Source organism: Corvus cornix, chromosome 5 (genome assembly GCF_000738735.6).
Source record: "Corvus cornix cornix isolate S_Up_H32 chromosome 5, ASM73873v5, whole genome shotgun sequence".
NCBI lineage: Eukaryota > Metazoa > Chordata > Aves > Passeriformes > Corvidae > Corvus > Corvus cornix.
This window is the reverse complement of record NC_046335.1, coordinates 39564262-39584614: the sequence shown is the minus strand read 5'-3', so window position 1 is coordinate 39584614 and position 20353 is coordinate 39564262. Positions and strand designations below refer to the sequence as shown.

Below are 20353 nucleotides of genomic sequence, written 5' to 3'. Positions count from 1 at the left end.
GAGAATGTGGGAACTGGGTTTGACTTCTGCCTTTTTTAATTTACAATTTCTAAGAAGGTTGGCCACTGCAGTTAAGACAACAACAACAAAAATTATATAAATACATTGGCAGCAAAAGGAGGCCTAAGAAGAATCTTCACCCTTAGCTGAATGTAGAGGGTAGCATAGTGTCAGGGAAATGAGAAGAAGGCTGAGTTACTTAATGCCTTCTTTGCCTTAGTCTTTAATGCCAAAACCAATTGTCCTCAGGATACCCAGTTCCTCGAACTGGAACTTAGTGGCAGAGAGCTGAGTGAAGCCCCCATAATCCAGAAGGAAATAGTTAGTGACCTGCTATGCTAATTAGACACCCACAAGTCTGTGAGCCCAGATGGGATGCACCTAAAAGTGCATCTAGTGTGCACTAGTGTGGCCACTAGTGATTGCCCCCCTATACTCAGCACTGGTGAGGCCACACCTCAAGTGCTGTATCCAGTTTTGGGCCCCTTACTACGAGGAGGACACCGAGGTGCTGGAGTACATCCAGAGAAGGGTAACGGAGCTGGTGAAGGGTCTAGAAAACATGTCTTAGGAGAAGCAGCTGAGAGAGCTGGGGGTGTTTAGCCTGGAGAAAAGGAGGCTTGGGGAACCTTATTGCCCTCTATAATTATGTGAAAGGAGGTTTTAGTGAGGTGGGGGTTGGTCTCTTCTACCATGTCTCAAGTGAAAGAATGAGAGCAAATGGCCTTAAGTTGCACCAGGCAAAGTACAGCTTGGACATTAGAAGAAAAACTTTTCACTGAAAAAGCAGTCAGACTTTGGAATAAGTTGCTTAGGGAGGTGGTGGAGTCATGGTCTCTGGAAGTGTCTGAAAGTGGCACTTGAGGATGTAGCTTAGGGGTGGTTTAGGTTGACTGTTGGGCTAGATGGTCTTGAAGGTCTCTTCCAACCTTGGTGATTCTGTGTTCTTATTCAGGACATAACTTGTGCTGTAGGTCTCTGCAATTTAGTGATAGAGGAAAGCTAGCATGTACAGAGAAAGATGGTAGGTTTGACAAGATGGAAGGGGAGACAAAGAGCTCCATTTATACAGAGTAGAAAAGTGACTTAAGGGGAAGGACTAGAATAGGAGCTGCCTTTTTAAATATTGCATCCTGGTAGAATAGATACAAAGAAGAGAACTTTTTCAGCTGACAGCCAGCAGTACTTGAAGTGCAATTTAGTGGAAAGAAGAAAGCAAAAATAAAACGTGAACATTTCTATAGCATCCTTTGCCCCATTGCTTAAGTGCATGACTTCAGCACACACGTGCAAGGTTGCAGTGGAGGAGCCCTAGGAACACTTACTCCATTAAGGCTGTTATATCTTGCTCTGAGTAGTTGCTCATTATGAATCCAGGTATGATACTATTCTTAGCTTGTAAGAACTAGATCAACTCTACAGTGTAGGTTTGTGGTAGTTGTCTGTGCTGTTTCTTGTCTTGCTTAGTTATTATAGCACTGAACGTTTTTGCCAGAGCAGGTTGCTTGCTAAATCCCTCCCTTTTTTTTGGTGTACAGGAGCCTTGTGAAGGTGTACTTGTTTGTGGGGTTAACTTTCCATTTCCTCTGTTTGCTGACTGTGCCAAGCTTAAACAGCGCAGCAGGAATGCAAGAGCTGGGGCAGGGCTTGAGCCCCTTGGAACAGCAACTTGAACTTTAAATCAGTTTAAGCTTCTCACGAATCAGCAGTGATGCACACAGTACATGAGAACAGTTGATTCACCAATTTTTCTTCCCTTCCCTGGCTGTGTCTGTGACATGCATACAGTTTCCTGATGGGAGTGAAATTTCGAGCTTCTCTGTTTTGAGCTTGATTTATGGTTTTATTTATTGACTGAAATTAGTAAATTTCTTTTAAATACAAATACTGAGCTAAAGGTTTGGATTGTCTTGATGAAGTCATCAAGCAAGCCGCAGATATACTAAAGGCCTATTTTAAAAATTCCTCTAAAACCATGGGGCTAGTCTTCATGCTCCAGTTGTTTGTTCTGACTTATGAACCTCAGTCTGTGCAACCACTTCATATGGACTCTTCTGAGATGATAAAGCTATTGAAGTTCTTTTCCAGCAATTCTATGGATGTGCAGCTCTGAGTTTTACAGGCTGGAATTATAATATCAAGTAGATATCTCTGACTGGAAGAGTGAACAGATGTGTTTGCAAGGAAGCCCACCTTTCCACTGGTCTGCTGCAAGCTAGTTTTAGAATTACAGGATTTTCTTTTTTCTCCTGTGTATATCCAAACTTTCCAGAGAAATAAAGCTGCAACCATACCTTTTTGAGGTGCTTTACTTCAGTGTATCATATGCTCAGATGTATGCTGTAAGCCAACACAACAAGAAGAATGATTTGCTGAGAGAGTTCTGTCTACTTCCTTGGAAGAGGAGAGGAAAATGTGAAGACACTGGACTACTGGACTAATAAAGCCAGAGAGTGAAACAGGCTGGGGGTTAAGGTGAAAATTACTTTAGCAAGTCAAGATTCAGTCTTGCACCTGTGTCTATGTAGTACTGCATATATGCTTGAGTAGTTGATTGGAGTTTGCTAAATAAAGAAAAAAAAAAAAAGCAAGATACTTGGCAGTGAGTGGAGTTACAGCTATGAAAAACAAGAGCAGACACGGGAAGCACTCCTTTTGAGAGATCTTTTCAGTTTTGAGATAAATTCTTAAAATATGGTGTGTTTTACTTTGTTTGGGTTTTTTTTTATTCTGTTGCATACTATAAAAAAAATTACCACTTCTTGAGTTGGTTGCACTAAATTTTTCCTCAGCTCTCACCATTTCTGTACACCCCAGACACTTTACACTCATATTGGTGTCCCCAGAACGTCTGCTTCTCCATAGGTATTTTCCATTGGTTTTGGGAGAACCATGCCTCTGCTTACCTGTGACAGAAACTGTTCTCCTTGCAAATTTGAAGCCCTGCTGTGATGGAAGCCATTTATTCCGTGACATGTTTGCTTCCTGCTCTGGATCATGTTTACAAGCCAGAGTGCTGTAGTAATAATAGCAATAAGCAACCTGCCAGCTGTCATGCCAGCTCCATAGACTTTGTCTGGTGTCAGCTCTCTGGCTTGCTCACAGTGTCTGGCTTGGACGCCCTTGCTACACATGCACAGAGTAGTTCAGCTGCCTTCCTGCCTTGTGCCAACAGAGACTGCTCTGGCCCGTCCCTAACGAAAGCCGCATGCAAGCGGAGGAATGGTTTTCATTCTGCCGTCCTGCACGCCCTTTGAAGTCCTGCGTGGTGTGAATGAGTCTTACTTCCTGTGGCAAGGGTGAAAGGACAACTGAGTAAACTTGGCCTGAGGATTGATAAATAGTTCTGTTTCTCATAAGATACACCAAATCTCCCCATAACCATCCCCCCCCAGAAGAGCCTTCTTGCTCTAAATTTTGGATCTGTATCATACATAATTAACTTGTAAATGTGTTAGTTCTTGGGACACAGACTTGCTTGCTTAGCTCCATGCACTGTTGTACAATACTTCTTCATTTAAAGGGACTGAAGAAAAATTTACGTCTCTTACCTTAAAGATCACTGAAAGTGATCTGTTGTTCCCATCCCACGGAGAAATCTACTCAGATCCTGTTGGGCTACAGCTCATTCAAGCCCAGTAAACGGTCCCTTTCTTGCCAGGCAGGACGATCAGTATAACCTGCTCATCAGCCCCACAACAAAAAATGTTAAGGTGACCTTAGGATAAAAATCTCACAGGTCTTTAACTAAAATTAGTGGAAATATAAAAAAAAAATTTTTCTTCTGCCATTCACTTAATCACGAGTCTTGAGCTCAGGTGCAATGGCTTACATGAAGCTTCACTTCTAAACTTCCAAGTTTTACAAACTAGGAACTCTTGTCAAGAGTTCAATATTCTGTTGAAAACAGACCAGTTCCGTATCTGCAACTTTGTAATTTTATTGGGGCTGGAGTACGTGTGTTTCCTTTAAAAGGCACCAGAATTAATGCAGTGCCCCCTCAGGCAGAGTGCTTGTGATCAAAGGGCTGTGAAAGATTGGATGCTGATTACTCTTCCAATTTTTTTTTTTCCTTTTTTTTCTTTTGTCCGGCAACATCCTTAAATACAGTTCAGCAGTGCAATAACATTTTATGTCACTCTGGAATTAGATTTTTTACTAACAAAATGTTAGTAAAATGTAGTGTCTCCTTTTTCTTCCTTTATTTTTTTCTCTGCACTTCTTGCCTGCTGTGCTGCAATCTCAGCAAACAGGTCTGTTTGTGGGTATGTATGTGTTTATACACATACATGAGTATGGATATAGCTGGGGGTCAGGCTGCACTTTTCTAATGTAGGTAGCATGATTTTTCTTTTTTTGCTGTTGTTGTATTTTTGTTTTAAATTAACTTCTCATTCTTCATGTGAATGAGAGTTTGTCTAATTAAGCAGCCAGTGTTGTTCAAGCCTCTCTGCGTTCCAGAGCTCTGAACACCAGTTGCTTGCTGTCCTTGGGTACAAAACAACCTGCTCACAACAGGCAACAGGGATAAAGTGTTCAAAGGACAATGGGACGTGATTCAGTCTGCGTTTCACCTTATAAACTTCCCTTTTCCTCTGCCCTCCCCCTTCCTCTGCCCTCCTTCTGCTTGGCAATAAAAGAGTGTCCTGTGTAATAGGAGTTGGAAGAGGGGGAGGAATAGCAGGCTTATGATAGACCTAGCTTTGCTGAAACATTGGATGATGTCCAGTGTGACCACGCAGAGGGATGAGCTCAGGGAAATGGTTGGAAGTTCAAAGGCCTTTTTGTATTGCTCACTGTCAGTTGACAGATGTGCTCTCTTTAGCTGTTGCTGCCCAGCCTAGTTCCTTCCACTGGCTCCCCTTCCTTGGGTTTGCTCCCCACCCTGCCTCTGGCTCTGCCTGGGGAGGCAAGTTAGTCCCTGTCTGTCTGGGTATTTGCCTGCCTTCAACTCCATCCTGGGACTTACCTTTGGTAATTTCTTTTAGGAAAATATTGTTTCTTTGCATAGATAGGGAGAGATCAAGCTGGAATGGAGCAGAGAAGGGGGGTTGAAGCTTAACTGTGTTTAGTGTCAGCATAGCCTAATCCTGCTATGAGTACTGGTGGAAGCATGTTAGTACAATCTATGGTTGCTTTCTTATCCGTGGAAGTGCTGCCTATGAAGGACTTGCAGCTGTCTGAGAGAGTAATAAACAGCCTTCATTTTACAGGTTGGAGAACTGGTTGGGCTAAAGAAGCAGAACTATCCCAGAGTCATGCATCAATATAAGCTGGGAAGAGAATATAGGGATTCAGTTTCTAGTCTTCTTGATGCTAATGCAGCTTGTCCTCCAGCAAGATGAAGAGGTCTTGTTCCACCTCTGTCAGTGAAGAGGATTCATCCTGCTTCATTTGTACCACATCTTCTGACTATGGTTTTTAAAATGAGCTATATGAGTAAAAGCAATACACTTACCAGATTGTATAGCTGCTCCATCATGTCAGAACAAAACATAGTGGTGGTTGTTTGAGTGTCCTAAGTGTGACCTCCTAACTTTTGAATTTCCTCTTAACTTCAAATTTCCAGACACTCTGGATGTATTTACAACAGTACTAAACATTCACTGTGGGCTAGTGATACGGCCTCAGCTTTAACTCTGTGGGAATAAAACCCATCAAAATATGAAGTAATAAATGGCCAACAGAAGAGCTGATTAGTAACAGCCCTAGAGCAAAGGGCTGTGCAGTGGAACTGGAGCCTGATGTGCTTAGAACAAATAGAAAGAAACAGGAATGTTTCTGTGTAAGCAGTGTGCTTTTTAGTGGGAAGAAGGGATTGGGAGGGCAGACCTAGGAAGAGGGGGATTAGGAAGAGACTGCCCCCATGTGAAAGCTGCTCCCAGAATTTCTTGCATTTTCTTTTGAAGCATCTGTTTCTGACCATTATTAGATTCAGGTTACAAGTTTATGTGGATCCCTGCCCTGATCCCATTGGCAGTTCCTCTGCTCTATGAGACACCAGCCCTCATTCATTAGTTTGGGTTTTTTGGTCTCAAGTGGGTTTGTGGTTTTTCTTCCTCCTTTAAAGTAGAGCTCCTGTAGAAGGGGATTTAATCCCACCCTGCCTCCACCCTGGTGTTGTCTGGGCTAGCACACACTTGCTCTCTGCTGGGTTGGGGAATTTGGTCCTCCTCTGTATATGGCAGTTTGTGTTTTGCTCTCTTCCCCTGTGCTTGAAGCTTGATTTTTATATCTAGGGAGAGTATGAAATTGGCTGAACTGCTCCCTGTAGGGGTGGAATTTCATTTTATGTCGTTGCCTCATGAAGGGATGCAGCAGTTCAGTGGGATAATGGTATCCGCTCTGAACCAGCGCTAATGGCGTAACCCTCCGGGAGCCTGAAGAATTCTCCCCTGGAGAGTGAGCATGCAAATTCCCTTCCAGGTGGCTCCTGTGCAGTCCTTTGGTGATTAGTCATGCTAAAGCATATGCTGGATGAATGGTCTTAGTCCTGAAATTGCAGCTGAGGCCACGGAAGGTTTTCTCAGCATGCGGTGTTTGGAAGTCGTGCTTGGGGGAGAGAGGGCTGATCTGTGGGACTGACTGTCTGAGTCCAAAAATGTCTTGATTTTATTTGGAAGCAGAGTTTGGAAAGTGGAGAATTTTCTACTTCCACCTGCCCTGAGGAAGAAGAGGAAACTCCTTCATTTTGCTGCAGCAGCACAGGGGTGCCCAGAGAAAGTGCAACGTAAGGAAAAGGGTCAGCTATTGGAAGACCAGAGTGCTGTCAAACCTGTAGAGGGAAAATACAGATTTTTGTGCTTCTTTCTCCTTCATACCCCTCTGGGGCCTAAAAGTAGCTGGATATGACATGGATAGATATCTGCATGGGATAGCCTGGACATGATTGGAAGGACCTTTTCCCAAGGGCCAATGCCAAATTCTTTGAATGTTGAGAGCAATTACATCTGTAGTGATGTCCTCAGGTATAGAAATGCCTGCCACACTACAGGAACAGCGGACAAGATGATCTGAATTTGTGGTTAGAAAAATGGATGTTAGAGAAAGTCTGAATTTATCTGCCCTAATGTATTCTTACAGAGGGGGGCTTTTAGGACAGGCCCTTGGTGAGAATTTTTGGAGGGCTTGTTATGGAGAGCAGTGAACAATTTAGTATGTGTAATCCATGCTTCTTTAGCAGGACACTGGCAGCAGTCCTGGGCCAAGGGGAAACAGAAGGTTGAGAAAGCTGGAAAAGCTGAAAATGTGGCTATTTGTTCTCCTTATTAAATCATCCTCCTTTTGTGTGTGGCTGCTGTCTTCACCTTCTTTTTTTACCCACCTCCCTCTGCTCTCACTCCCACCTCCAGGATAGTGTTGGCAGGGAAAGGAGTAGCAGCATAGCAGAAAAGGGCTGGCCTGCCTGGTGACAGATGGGAGGTGCTGTCGGCAAGCTGGGCTGGGATGAAAGGGTTTCAGGCAGTAGCCTTTCTAGCCCTCGCCCCTTCACACCGCTGAGCGAAGGCTGTTCTTCGGAGCACACACCTGTCAGGAGCAATCTTGTGCAGCCCCTTGCCTACCACAGCTGGCAGCACTTAAAAGCATGAACCTTTTGGGGTTGAGTGTTCCTCTCATCTGTGGGGGAAAGAACAGGGCTGATGCTCCCCCTCGAATTCCAGCTTTGTGGCTCCAGGCCTCTTCAAGCACTGTGGGTTTGTGGTTGCACTCCATTGCAAACAGACTCCTGTGTAGGCAAGTGTCATCACATGTCTGTCCCCTCCTTCCATCCTTTCTGGATGGAAACCTCGAGCAAGGTTTGGACTCTATTGTCCACACCTGAGGTACAACAAATTATCCCCAGCATTGGATTCCTGCCTCTAAGCTTCTCCTTGCAGATTTCTTAGACAAAAAACCTGACAGAGCCCTCATGCTGAAACACACTGTAGCATGTTAGTTTGTCAAGTCCTGTTCCCCAAAATATTGCTTCTGATAGTTCTCACCCTAAGGAACTTGCTGTGTAATAGAAACAGGATGGATTGTACTGGGAAGCATGCAGGAAAGATGTTGATAGTTTAATTTTGCTTGTTATAAAACAAGTGCAGTTATGGGAGGACAGCAGGCTCAAGGATGAAAGAGGAAAAAGGAACTCAGTGGGGGAATTGCGACAGCTACTTTATTGTGGAAAGGTCAGTGTTTCTCTGGGCAAGAGAGACTGCCAAGCTACAGACCTACCCTGACCCCCATCTGAGGAACAGCTCTTCCTGATGACTTGAAATTTTTTCTTCTGTTTCTAAGAGATGTAGCTCTGCTTCCTCAGGAGGGAAGGAACTTTGTTCTCAGGAAGGAAGCTGGCTGGAGCTCCATGAGGTGTTTCTTTGCTCTTTCAGTGCTGCCCACTTGCTCCCCCTTGGACTTCCACTGTGATAATGGAAAATGTATCCGGCGGTCATGGGTCTGCGATGGAGACAATGACTGTGAGGATGATTCTGATGAGCAGGACTGCCGTAAGTCACCTGTCTGAGGGAAGAGGGTGGGTGCAGTGCCTGCCTGCTATGCCTGGGGAAAGTTGACCTTTTTTATTACAGGAATATAAAAATCTATCCCCTGAATTGGACCTCTGGATCTCTGGCTTGTAATAAGCTATATTCTGCTTCTGACAGAGGTGTGTACCTGTGAGCCCTGCTGCCTTGGCACCTGGCTTGCTGTTCAGCTGCCTGTCTTGGGGGAGGGTATGCTTCTCCATCCAGCTGTAGAACCGTTTATGCCCTGCAGCTTTGCTAGTTAATGTCCCATGAAGCACTTCCCTGAGCTGAGCTCTTCATGCCCTCCCCTGTTAGTGGAAACACCTAACCCCTGCCAAATCCTACTGAACTGCCTGTCTGGCTGACTTCCTGTGGCCTCAGGTTCCACTGTCTGACTTTTCTGCAGTGCTGGGCTGTCACCAGCATCCTGTCCCTTCAAACAGTGCTCCTTAAGGAGAGGGAGGTGCTGTAGGGATACTGCCTACACAGAGTTGTGTGCATGGTGCTCCAGAGTGACTCTGACGGAGGAACCCCATCTCAAGAAATGTGGAAATAAAGCTTTTGACTGTAAAGTATTCCATGTCCATTAAATACATGGAAATGAGTTCACTTTCTGATCAGTATATCCCTGATCTTAGCCTGCCTTTTTGAGCAAAGGACTGGGAAGCAAAGTTCAGGGATTGACATCCTGCGTGATGCTCTGGAATGCAGGACTAAGCTCGGTTTTCCAGTCTATTCAAGTATATTCATGAAGAAAAAGGTATATAGGTCTGGGTCTGGTTTTCTGTTTTTCATAAAAGGTCGAAATGCCCTCATATCTAAGGCAACAGTGGAGAAGCGTGTGATCAAAAGATTTGGAGACTAATGAAAGGAGAAAGGCAAGGTTCTGTGCATGAGAGATTCCTGGGGGATTATTCAGACTAGCAGTAACTATAGGAGGCTTTCTGTTGGACTGAAGTCCTTGGGTGCTAAATTTGCAGTCCCTTTCCTTTCCTTACTGGTCTGCAGACAAGCTTCCTTAGGAGACTGGCAAGGAGAGTGGAATGAGGCTGCAAATACTGAGGTGTTCAGAAGAGGAGGTTCAAATTTTCTCTCTCCCTCTTCAGTGAACGTGCCCTTTGCTTTGAAGACAGCTTTGGCATTGTTGTGAAAAGAAGGTGGAAATACAGCACTACTAGCAGTTATTTGTTAGATAATGATAGGGACTATTAATTCATTTAAAAAGAGGCGTGGATTACCTTTTTTCTGTGCAGGGTTATCTTGAGTCTGGCTTGGGGCTGTGCTCGAATACATACCAGCAAGGGATGGGTGGCTTCATCTCTCTATTCCAGCTACTTCCTTCAACCTATGTTCTCAAGTTTTAGAGCCTGCTGTACTGTTGGCGTGTGATCAGAGTGGAAAAGAGACACTCAAGAAATCTCCCAGTGGCTCTCCTGGTATTTGTTAGGGGAATCAGCTCTCCAGCATCACCGTGTCCATGGAGGATGATGTTGCTTGATTTGTAACGTCACACATTTGGTGTTCTGCAAACTAAATCTTCTTGCCTTGCCTTTACCTTATCCCTGTTGTGTCCCTGCAGCTCCAAGGGAGTGTGAGGAAGATGAGTTCTCTTGTCAGAATGGATACTGCATTCGCAGCCTATGGCACTGTGATGGTGACAATGACTGTGGGGACAACAGTGATGAGCAGTGTGGTGAGTAATGTAAATACTGCCCTCACAATACTTTGAAAGGAGTTGTGCAGAGTCCAGCCTGTGCAGTTCTAGGATCCCCTGAACATGGCTAAGGCTTCCAGCTGGCTTTTGTGGGCTGAACTTGTGGGATATTCCACTCCAAGGGCTGGCTGCTTAGGATCTTGGGCTGTGTGCCTTACCTGCCAGGCAAAAGAAATCCCTTGAGACCTTCCATTCCTTGACATGCCATTGTGAAGTCCCTTTGGATTACTGTTGAATCCAGCACTCCGTGTCAGTTCAATGAACAATGATGGTTTTGCTCAGGCCCTGCCTGACGTGGGTATGTATGGTTTAATGAGCAGTCTTGTTTGTGGGTGCCCTAGGAGCTTCAGGAGGATGGTGTGGTGTTTTGCTGGGTACTCTGGAAAAAGCCAAGGCTTTGTTTGTGTTGCTGTCTCTGCAGATATGAGAAAGTGCTCAGAGAAGGAGTTCCGTTGCAGTGATGGCAGCTGCATAGCTGAGCACTGGTTCTGTGATGGGGACACAGACTGCAAGGATGGCTCAGATGAAGAGAATTGCCGTAAGTGCTTTCCTTTGTAATCACAGGAAACAGCCCGTTGGACCTGCTCTTGCCTTGGGTTTTGGCATGTTTTCTGCAGCAGAGATCAAAATCGAGTTAGTCCTGCCTGTACTGGCAGCTATGCTGCCTTCTGCTGCCTACCCCAGAGGGCGCAAAAGAATGGTGTCTCTCTTGTGTTACCTCACAGGCATACTTCATCTGCGCCTTGCTGCTTCTCTGTTCCTTCCCATAGCTGTGACCTTGAGTCAGAGCAGGAGGTTTATGCTTTACTGAATATAGTTCTCTATAAAACTGGAGGAGTTGAAGGGCAGCTGGAAGACAAGAATACTATTCCCTTCTTTTTCTTCTTGTCTGATTCCTGAGTGAAATTTTGGAAGTGGAGGGGTACTCTGCTTATTGAAAGCACCCTCAGGTACTGCACACTGAAGACACCTCCTGCTTGCCCAGTCTCTTTTCACTTAAGTGCTTTTTGCAGGATGTTTCCCAAAAAGTGACTGATGCTGAAGGGCAGGCTGGAGCTGGGGCATGAGAACCCACAACAGTTGTTTCCTTCTTTGCCTTCACAGGATTGTAGCAAGTGGGAGAGGAATTTGTGTCCCTTTCTAATCCACACTGCCTCTCTCCTGTGTCTGTTAGCACTGTCCATGTCTCTGGAACTTGCAGTGGTCCCTTCCCCCACCCTGCTCTCAAAGGCATTTTGCAGAATTTGTTCTAGATAGCAGGAAACTTCAAAAGGCTCTGGGAGGGGGATGAGGGCCGCCAGCTCCTGAAGGGCAGGGGGAGTGGATGCATGGGGGAGTTGTCTTTTATCTCTCCAGATAATGAGAGCTGGCAGAAAGCCAGGGGCTGCAAACATTTCTAAGACAGGGAAGAACTCTAAGAGGAAGCCAGCCTCTCTCCTTCTCCTTTCGCTCTCTGCCTTTCTCATTCCCTTGCCTGTCACTTCACCGAAGACTGTGAACAGACCCTCAGGAAGGGAAGAGAGATGTTCCAGCATTGCCTCCTGTGGGAGTGGAGGGGCACCTAGAAGTGGTGTCCCTGCTTCCTGAGCTGGAATGCTATTTCAGTCCTGGCTGGCAGTTGTCTCTGTAAGACATTCTAAGTAACTTGCTAAGAAGGTCAGTTTGGCTACCTCCTATTCTCTTATCTTCATCCATGTGGTTGTCATCTTTTCCTTATCTACAATCATGTTTGTCATTCATCTGGGACAAGGCAGGTCTACACTCTTCTTTTTTGTGGTGTTTTTTTTTCTTTTCTTTTTGTTTCTTTTGGGGATGTGAGTGTTATAATTGAATCACACAACATGATAATTTAAGTCACTGACTTCATTTTCTCAAGGAAACCAAAAACATTCAGACTCCTTTAGTGAGGGACACATTAAGACACATTTTCATATCCAGCCACTGGACACTCACTGAATTAAGCTCTTAGTTCATGCCTTCAAGCTGCACCCACTACTTCAGGTTGGAGAGGCAGGTGTAGTTCACTTCCCGGACTACTCTTTCTTTTCAGTCTTCCTTTTCTGTTTTGTTTAATAGATTAATATTCAGAACTCCTCAGTTGGGAGACTTGTATACCTGAAACATACAGTGCCTTCTTCAGACAGTATGAGAAGAGGTGTCAGATTCTGTTGTGGGACTCAAAATGTTTTTCATGCCTTCCCTCTTAGTGTACTGTTGAACAGAGAGCAGTAGGCAAATCCATGCCCATTAGTTTGTTTGGCTTTGCCCAGGGTCATCTCTCAGGCAGTGCTCCTTGCTAAATAGGCATGGTTGTTTTGGCAAGAGCTTGAGAGGAAAGGGAGGGGGAAATCCTCAAAGGTCAGGTGCTGGCCTGGACACCCTGCTGCTTGCTTGCTTCCTTTGGTCTTCAAGTGCTTATTTTTGTTAAAATTTTAAAGGAATCACTCCTTAGTTTAACCTTGCATTCTGACATGCCTCAGTCCTTAATATGGAGCTGTCCCTAAGGGTTTCTTTATTTTTCTCTCTGTTTTTCTGTCTAGCTTTTTTCAGATTTATTAAACAATTTAAACACTTTCTGGGCACTAAGACATAGTATTTCAAGCATAAGATGGAATGCGACACTCTTGGATCCTTTTTGAGGCTTTCCCATCAATTCTTCATAGCTTTTTGCTTCTCTAGAGTTTAACTCTTGGAAAGTTCAGTCTTCATAGCCTAATATCCTATGCAACTTCTTTTAAAATTGTATTTACTGGATTCTCTGCTTGAGGGTCTTTATATATAGGTTTAACCTGCTTTTCAGTGAAGCAAAATCAGCATTCCTCTCAGTAATACAAATCATGCAGAGCTATGCAGCAATGGCTAGTAATTTCCAACTCCTTTCCATTGAATACTTGCCAATTCATTATGGGACTGAGAAGGTTGCTTCTAAACTGGACTGAACCTTGTCACCTCACACATTCTTTCTTTGATTCCTTTGTTAGCATCAGATGTTCCAGCTGCCACCTGCAGCTTGGAGGAGTTCCAGTGTGCATATGGACGCTGCATCTTGGACATCTACCACTGTGATGGTGATGATGACTGCGGGGACTGGTCTGATGAATCTGACTGCTGTAAGTTAGTACAGGGTGATGTCCTTGTCCAAGCATCAGAGTTACAAACCTAAATGGATTTTGCATTGGCTTGAGAAGGGCTTACAGTGTAGATGGCAATCTAATTGTTCACACATAAGCTGGCTCCTTCATTATTAGGGGTTTTGTTTAACTCTGGAAAGTGAGAATAGTGGTGAGAACACACACTGACTGTGTAGTCAGTGCACTTCTGCTTACAAGAATTACAACAGTTTCCAGGAGAAATCTATTCAGGACCAAGTTCCTTAATAATGGAGGGTAAGAGTGGTACTGAGGAGCTTTGGGGGTGTTATGTTGGTCTGAGTTTGCTCTTTTTGTGTTTTGTCATCTCTGCAGCATCTCACCAGCCTTGTCGCTCTGGAGAGTTCATGTGCAACAGTGGCTTGTGCATTAATGCTGGCTGGAGGTGTGATGGAGACTTTGACTGTGATGACCAGTCAGATGAGAGGAACTGCAGTGAGTGCTGGGAACTGGTGGAAACATTCCATTTCTGTGGATGCAAAAGAGTGTTTGGGACAGTTAGCTTTGGAATTGGCTCTCTTCTGATCCTTCTTGCTCACCTAATATTCCTTTTTTGGACCCTCAGCTATGTCTATGTGCACAGCTGACCAGTTCCGCTGTAAGTCGGGACGCTGTGTCCGTCTGTCCTGGCGTTGTGATGGGGAAGATGACTGCTCTGACAACAGTGATGAGGAGAACTGTGAGAACACAGGTTTGACCTGCTGCCTTGCTGCTTAATAGCTAATGTTTCCATTCTGAAGGTAATAGGTAGTGAAGTCTGTTTTGGATTGCTTCAGTGAGTTCAGCCTAGAGTTTCGGTCCTTCCCAGAGAATGGGATCTGTAGGTCATCTTATATGCTTGCCGACTTGTGCAGGTCTGTGTGCTTAAACTAACTTAGGTGAAGGTGTTTTCTGGTCAAGTATCCTCCTGTCTTGTCCCTACACTGTGAATTACCACAGAGCTCTGGGACAATTCCATTCAGACTTGGAAACATCAATAATGTGCCAAGTTACTACCTTTATCATATGGGCTATACTAACTTATATACTAACTGCCTTCTAGGTAGTTCTGGATGGCTTTCATGTTGCATTGTGAAATTGCTGACAATTCTAGCAGGCAGTGGAATCAAAAAGGACATTTAGTGGAAGAGAAGAATAAAGCCTTTGTTTTAGAGGATTAAGGTTGTCAGCTTCTCCCTTAGATATTTGCTCAGGAATTGCTCTTTCTAGTATTCATTTCACATACTGGTATTCTTTTGTGTGATAGTGGTTATGGAGAGGAGGAGGATTTCAACACACCCTAGTGTTAAGGTAGGATTCAAGGAATGTCTAGAATCTTTTCTTTTCCTTAAAGCCTTCAGGATGTCTATAGGCTTTGTTGAGGAACAGAGTGTACTGGTTCATGAATTCATCCTAGTGAGTGGAGCCCAGCTATGTGTACCAATCCTTCTGGATCAGTGTATTCTGAGCAGTGGTTTTAGGGGTGACAAAATGGATTTATGAAACTGTACCTCTTATTTTGGGGGCTGTTGAGGAGTGGAGAGTGGGTGTTCTACAAGGACAGCTGAGCTCAGATGACCTGGAGAGGCACACTTTGTAGTCATTTGAGAGCAGCTGCTCTCCATTGGTCAGCTGTTTTGAGCATCAGTGTGGTGATCCTGGAAAAAGCAATTGTACTTAAAGACAAGCTAGTAACCCTGTTTCCTCATCCTGATAACAAAGGTATTTAGAGGTACTGAAAGAACAATTGCCACCTAGAAACCAAGTCAAACTTCCAGAGCCACTGAAATTCACTATGTCCACATCAAACCAAACACAAGGTATTGTTAACTGTGAGGTTAGTTGTACAGCTCTACATTAGATTTATGGTGAGAGTGAAAGGTCTACGGTGAAAATTAAACTGGGTTTTCCAAGCAGGATGTGTACTGGCTCATCTAAGTGACACAGTGTAGTGTCCCAATGTCTGTAGCAAGAGTTAAAATCCTCTTGGTTTTAGTGCAGAATCATATTTTTATTGGCCATATAGAAGATTCCTAAAATACTAGGCAATCAGCTGGTGTAAGGATCTTTATGTTTGATATGACAAATGAAGTCCCAAGTTTCAGAATCGTTCATATAAAGTATTCCTGTGCTCTGAAAAGTGAATCTGCATGTGGTTTGGTTTTATGTTCCCACTCTGTGTCTGTAGTTCTTAACTGTACTTGTTAATCTCACAACTACCCTTTTCCACACTGCTTACAGGCAGTCTGCCAATCTGATTGTTTCTCTGCTGGTAACTGTATTGTCCTGTTATCTTTGTAAGATTATCAGAGGGTGATGATTTAGGGACTGCTAATCAAGTCACCTTAAGAGGTAAAAGAAGTAAGAGGCAACAGGACAGTGCAGTTATTGCTGAAGAAACAATCAGATTGGCAAAGTCCCTACAAATAGTATTGCTTTGCTTACAAGAATTCTGTACAGTCTCCTTGCCAACAGCAGAAGTTGAAGCGTGTAGGTCGTGAAATCCTGTTGCCTGAGCTCAGATTTCAGGAATGCATGTAAATCTCATTCCAAGTCCATCAAAGTGCAGCTAGGGCTAGACAAGATGTTCCTTCCTATGCAGGCTTAAGATCCATAGCCATGCTGCTGTGACAGATCAGATTATTAAACTGAGGAACTGACTCCTCCTTTGCACATGCTGAGTAGAGCTGTGGATTCTGGTACCAAAGGGAGCTAAGCCAGGACCGTCCAGTCATTCTAAGAGAAACTAGTTAGACAAGCTTCACAGTAAAGCAACAGTGGACTCAGATTGGAGGAGAGTTTGCAGACCTCCAAATCAGCATAAAAATATGTGGAGCAGTAAGGAGTGCTAGATGAGCTGAACTCAAGAAAAGAGGAAGTAATGGATTTGTGCTCATATGAAAAGTTTGTAACAAATCTTAGAAAATGTTCTGTATTCTTTTCTTCACCATCACTGTTGTTCCATCAGTAAGCTGTGGTGTGCTACTTTTCCCTTCTTCTATTGCAGGCACCCCTCAGTGTGCCCCAGACCAGTTCCTGTGTGAGAACGGGCGTTGTATTGGCCAGAGGAAGCTGTGCAATGGAGCAAATGATTGTGGAGATGGCAGTGATGAGAGCCCACATCAAAACTGCCGTAAGTCCTCCCAAGTTCAGTCTTAAACATAAATGGAGGCTCAGTAATGTGTGGGAATCTGTCTGGTGTTACTGAAGGATACGTGTAGGAAAGAAAGCCTGAGCTGTGGTAATGGAGAGAGTTAAAGATTGAGGAAAAAAACCTTGTTGGTTTTGCCAATTAAAGACTTCACACAAGGAATAATGGGGAAAAGATTATGATCTCAGGTATCACCACTTGCCTGCAGAGATACTGAATCCTAAAACCAAGTTAATCTGAGCTCTGCTGTCCTGTTCAGTTGTGGCCTGCAGAGGAGAGCTCTGACTGCAAAGAGGAAGCTTCCAGCACAGCTTGTGTCCTGCCCCTCTCATTCAGCCTGCTTTGAAGGGCAACTGCTGCCTAACAGCTGTAGGCAAGAGCAGCTGCCATGTGGTTTCAGCTCAGTTATCTTCACATGTTTCTTCCACAGGTCCACGAACAGGGGAGGAGAATTGCAATGTCAACAATGGTGGCTGTGCTCAGAAGTGCCAGACAGTACGAGGGATGGTGCAGTGCACTTGCCACACAGGTTACAGGCTCCTGGAAGATGGCCGATCATGCCAAGGTAGGTTTTTGGAGCAGTAGCCTCCTCCCTGCTGCTTTGGTATGTTTGAAGTTGGTGGCTATGACAGGGTGAAAATCAGAGTATGAAAACAGATGCAATCTATCAGTGAGATTGTCGGGTTTGTTGATGATCTATCTAACGGTAACTTTCTCTGTAACATGCAGATGTGAATGAGTGTGCTGAGGAAGGCTACTGCAGCCAAGGCTGTACCAACAGTGAAGGAGGCTTCCAGTGCTGGTGTGAGCAAGGCTACGAGCTGCGACCTGACAAACGTAGCTGCAAAGCTCTCGGTAAAGGGGAGCTCAACCTAACAACAAAACTGATGTGCATCTGCTGCTCCAGTTCTCATAATTATGTCTCTAGTTCTTCACTGGCAGCTTTGTGCTGTTCACCAAACGAACATGTGAAGGAAAGGAAGTACCTGGATTTGTATTCGATATGCCCACTTTGTTGATAAATGCTTGTGAAAATTTTGTGTGATTTTGACCATGGAGAGAGGTGTACTACACTGTTTCCCTTCCCTGCCAAGGAGATAGTGCTTGCCTTCTCTTCCTAGTCCTTTGTCATTCGTTGTGACTCAGAACCTGGGACAAAATGAGCTTTCTGTCTCTGTTCAGGAAGTGTGTTAGTCTTTCCAATGAGTGAGGATGTATCACACCTCCTTGTGGTTTGATCCTTCATGCTGGTCACCAATCCTGAATGCTGTGAATGGCTGCTTATGGACATCTGCTGGGTTTTTTAAAGGACGTCTATGCACTTCTTTAACTGTATTCCTCCTCTAATGTAGGAGCTGAGAAATTAGAAATTCCAGTTAAAGACTAGATTTCCTTAGGAATTCCCCTAGTGAAATCCATGAAGGATGTCGATATTTTGGGTGTTTTGGTTTTTTTTAAAGTGGAAGTACCTGCTGAGTTTATATCTGGCTGAGGCATATTTCAACTGTGCCCTGTCTGTTGTAGAAGGTGTAGTAGAGCATGTTTGTGAGCATGGCTAGGAAATGGACATAGGAAAAAACAAACTATAGTCCAGCTGCCAAGTGGCTGTCTAGTGATATGGTTTCAGAGGCTGAGGTGAGGTAGGCTTAGGTGGGACCTGGAATGATCTCTTCTTGCTGAGTTAATGTTTGCCAGAAGGCTTAAAACTGCTCATCTTCGAGTTAGGACTGTGCGTAGCGGATGTAAAAACAGCTCTCTGAAGTGTTTTGCACTTGGGGGTTGATTTCTGCTGCCAGTCCTGCAAAACTGTGTTCTGGGACTTGGTGCAGAGGGATGGTCCAGTTGGTCCAGTCAAATGCTGTCAAATACTCTAATGCTGTCTTCCTATATATTCTTAGGGCCAGAGCCGGTGCTGCTCTTCGCCAATCGAATTGATATCCGACAAGTGTTGCCTCATCGCTCCGAGTATACGCTGCTCCTGAACAACCTGGAAAATGCCATTGCCCTTGACTTCCACCACAGCAAGGAGCTGGTGTTCTGGTCTGATGTCACGCTTGATCGCATCATGAGGGCCAATCTGAATGGTAGCAATGTGGAAGAGGTGGTTTCCACAGGGCTGGAGAGCCCAGGTGCGTCATCACAAAAAAGGCAACAGCCTCGGGTTGGTGAGGGGAGAAAAGCGGAGGACCCAGCATTCAGAACGAAGTGCATCTCCCTGAGCAAGGGTATGGGTTGGATGGAATGGGTGTGAGTGTCCCCCTGGAGTTAATCTTGGCTGGCAGGAAAGAAACTGGGCCTCTTCTAAGGTGAACAGGGAAAGGGAACTATTCTTCTGTGCAGATCCATGATTTCATTCTGCACTTAATTCTCTCTTGGAGATAGGTGGACTTGCTATTGATTGGATCCATGACAAATTATACTGGACAGACTCTGGGACTTCTCGAATTGAAGTAGCAAACTTGGATGGCATTCACAGGAAAGTGCTTTTGTGGCAGAACCTGGAGAAGCCCCGAGCAATTGCCCTGCATCCTATGGAGGGGTGAGTGAAAACGTGGGAAACCAGGGGGGAACCCAGTGATCTCTCCATGTACATGCTTCTTTGTTGAACATTGAAAACCCCATTCTAGGTCGCAAAGGTTACCTCTGGGCTTGAGACTTCAGTTGGCACTGACAGTTTAGGGAACCTGGCAATGCTGGGACCCTTCAAAGCCTTAATCCTTCTCTGGACCCTTCAGCTTTCAGCAGGCTGGGTGTTACTTTTCACTTCCTCCATGGCTGTGACCCAGTCTCATGCTCGAGGTCACAGGACAGATATTGTTTTGCCCTGATAAGGAGTGATGTTGGGTGCAGTATGTGGGCCATAAGTTTTCTAGCTGTTTCTCCCTGCCTCCTCCAGTACTATCTACTGGACTGACTGGGGCAACACTCCCCGTATTGAGTATTCCAACATGGATGGCTCTAATCGGCGCATCATTGCGGATACACACCTCTTCTGGCCCAATGGACTGACCATTGACTATGCAGGACATCGAATGTACTGGGTGGATGCCAAACATCATGTCATTGAGAGGGCTGACCTTGATGGACGCAATAGGAAGGCTGTTATTAGCCAAGGTGAGTAACAGGCTTTCTCCAGGGAGTGCTTTCTGCAATAAAGACCACAGAGTAGCACAGTGCTGATCTGAGTTTGAGACGCTGGCTCTTGCATCTGTGCTTGTCTCCTTTGACTGTGGAATGAATTCTGTCACCACTGAGGGATGGAGTTTGCTATCCAGTCATCAGTGGCTGCATCAAAAGCAGCATGGCCAGCAGGTTGAGGGAGGTGATTCTGCTCTTGTGAGACTCCACCTGGAGTGCTGCATCCATCTCTGGGGCTCCCAACATAAGAAGGACATGGAACTGTTGGGGGAAATCTAGAGGAGGGCCATGAAGTTGATAACAGGACTGGTGCACTCTCCTGCAAAGACAGGCTGGAGGGAAAGTTGGGGCTGTTCAGCCTGGAGCAGAGAAGGTTGTGTGGAGACCTGATTGCAACCTTCCAGTATCTGAAGGAGGCCTACATGGAAGCAGGAGAGGGATTCTTCATCAGAAACTGTAGTGCTAGGACAAGGAGTACTGGATATAAATTAAAAGAGAGGAAATTCAGGTTCGATATTAGGAAGAAATTTTCTACTGTGAGGGTGGTGAGATTGTGGAACAGGTTGCCCAGGGAGGTTGTGAGTGCCCCAACCCTGGCAGTGTTCAAAGCCAGGTTGGATAAGGCCCTGAGCAACTTGGTCTAGTGGGAAGTGTCCCTACCTAAGGTGGGGGTCTTGGGACTAGATGATCTTTAAGGTCCATTCCAGCCCCCTAACAT

At 45.0% G+C, this 20353-nt stretch overlaps 1 protein-coding gene across 3 annotated transcripts in view; it reads left to right on the top strand.

Moving 5' to 3' along the window:
* Positions 1-20353, top strand: part of LRP4 (LDL receptor related protein 4) — an 83772-nt gene that overhangs the window by 43367 nt on the left and 20052 nt on the right. For all 3 annotated transcript variants that reach the window (XM_039552455.1, XM_039552454.1, XM_039552456.1), the window contains exons 3-14: positions 8370-8486; positions 10084-10197; positions 10640-10756; positions 13200-13328; positions 13683-13802; positions 13933-14058; positions 16354-16479; positions 16928-17062; positions 17227-17352; positions 18396-18626; positions 18880-19036; positions 19394-19611. In XM_039552455.1, coding sequence (XP_039408389.1) covers positions 8370-8486; positions 10084-10197; positions 10640-10756; positions 13200-13328; positions 13683-13802; positions 13933-14058; positions 16354-16479; positions 16928-17062; positions 17227-17352; positions 18396-18626; positions 18880-19036; positions 19394-19611 — 1716 coding nt within the window. The remainder of the gene's footprint in view (positions 1-8369; positions 8487-10083; positions 10198-10639; positions 10757-13199; positions 13329-13682; positions 13803-13932; positions 14059-16353; positions 16480-16927; positions 17063-17226; positions 17353-18395; positions 18627-18879; positions 19037-19393; positions 19612-20353) is intronic.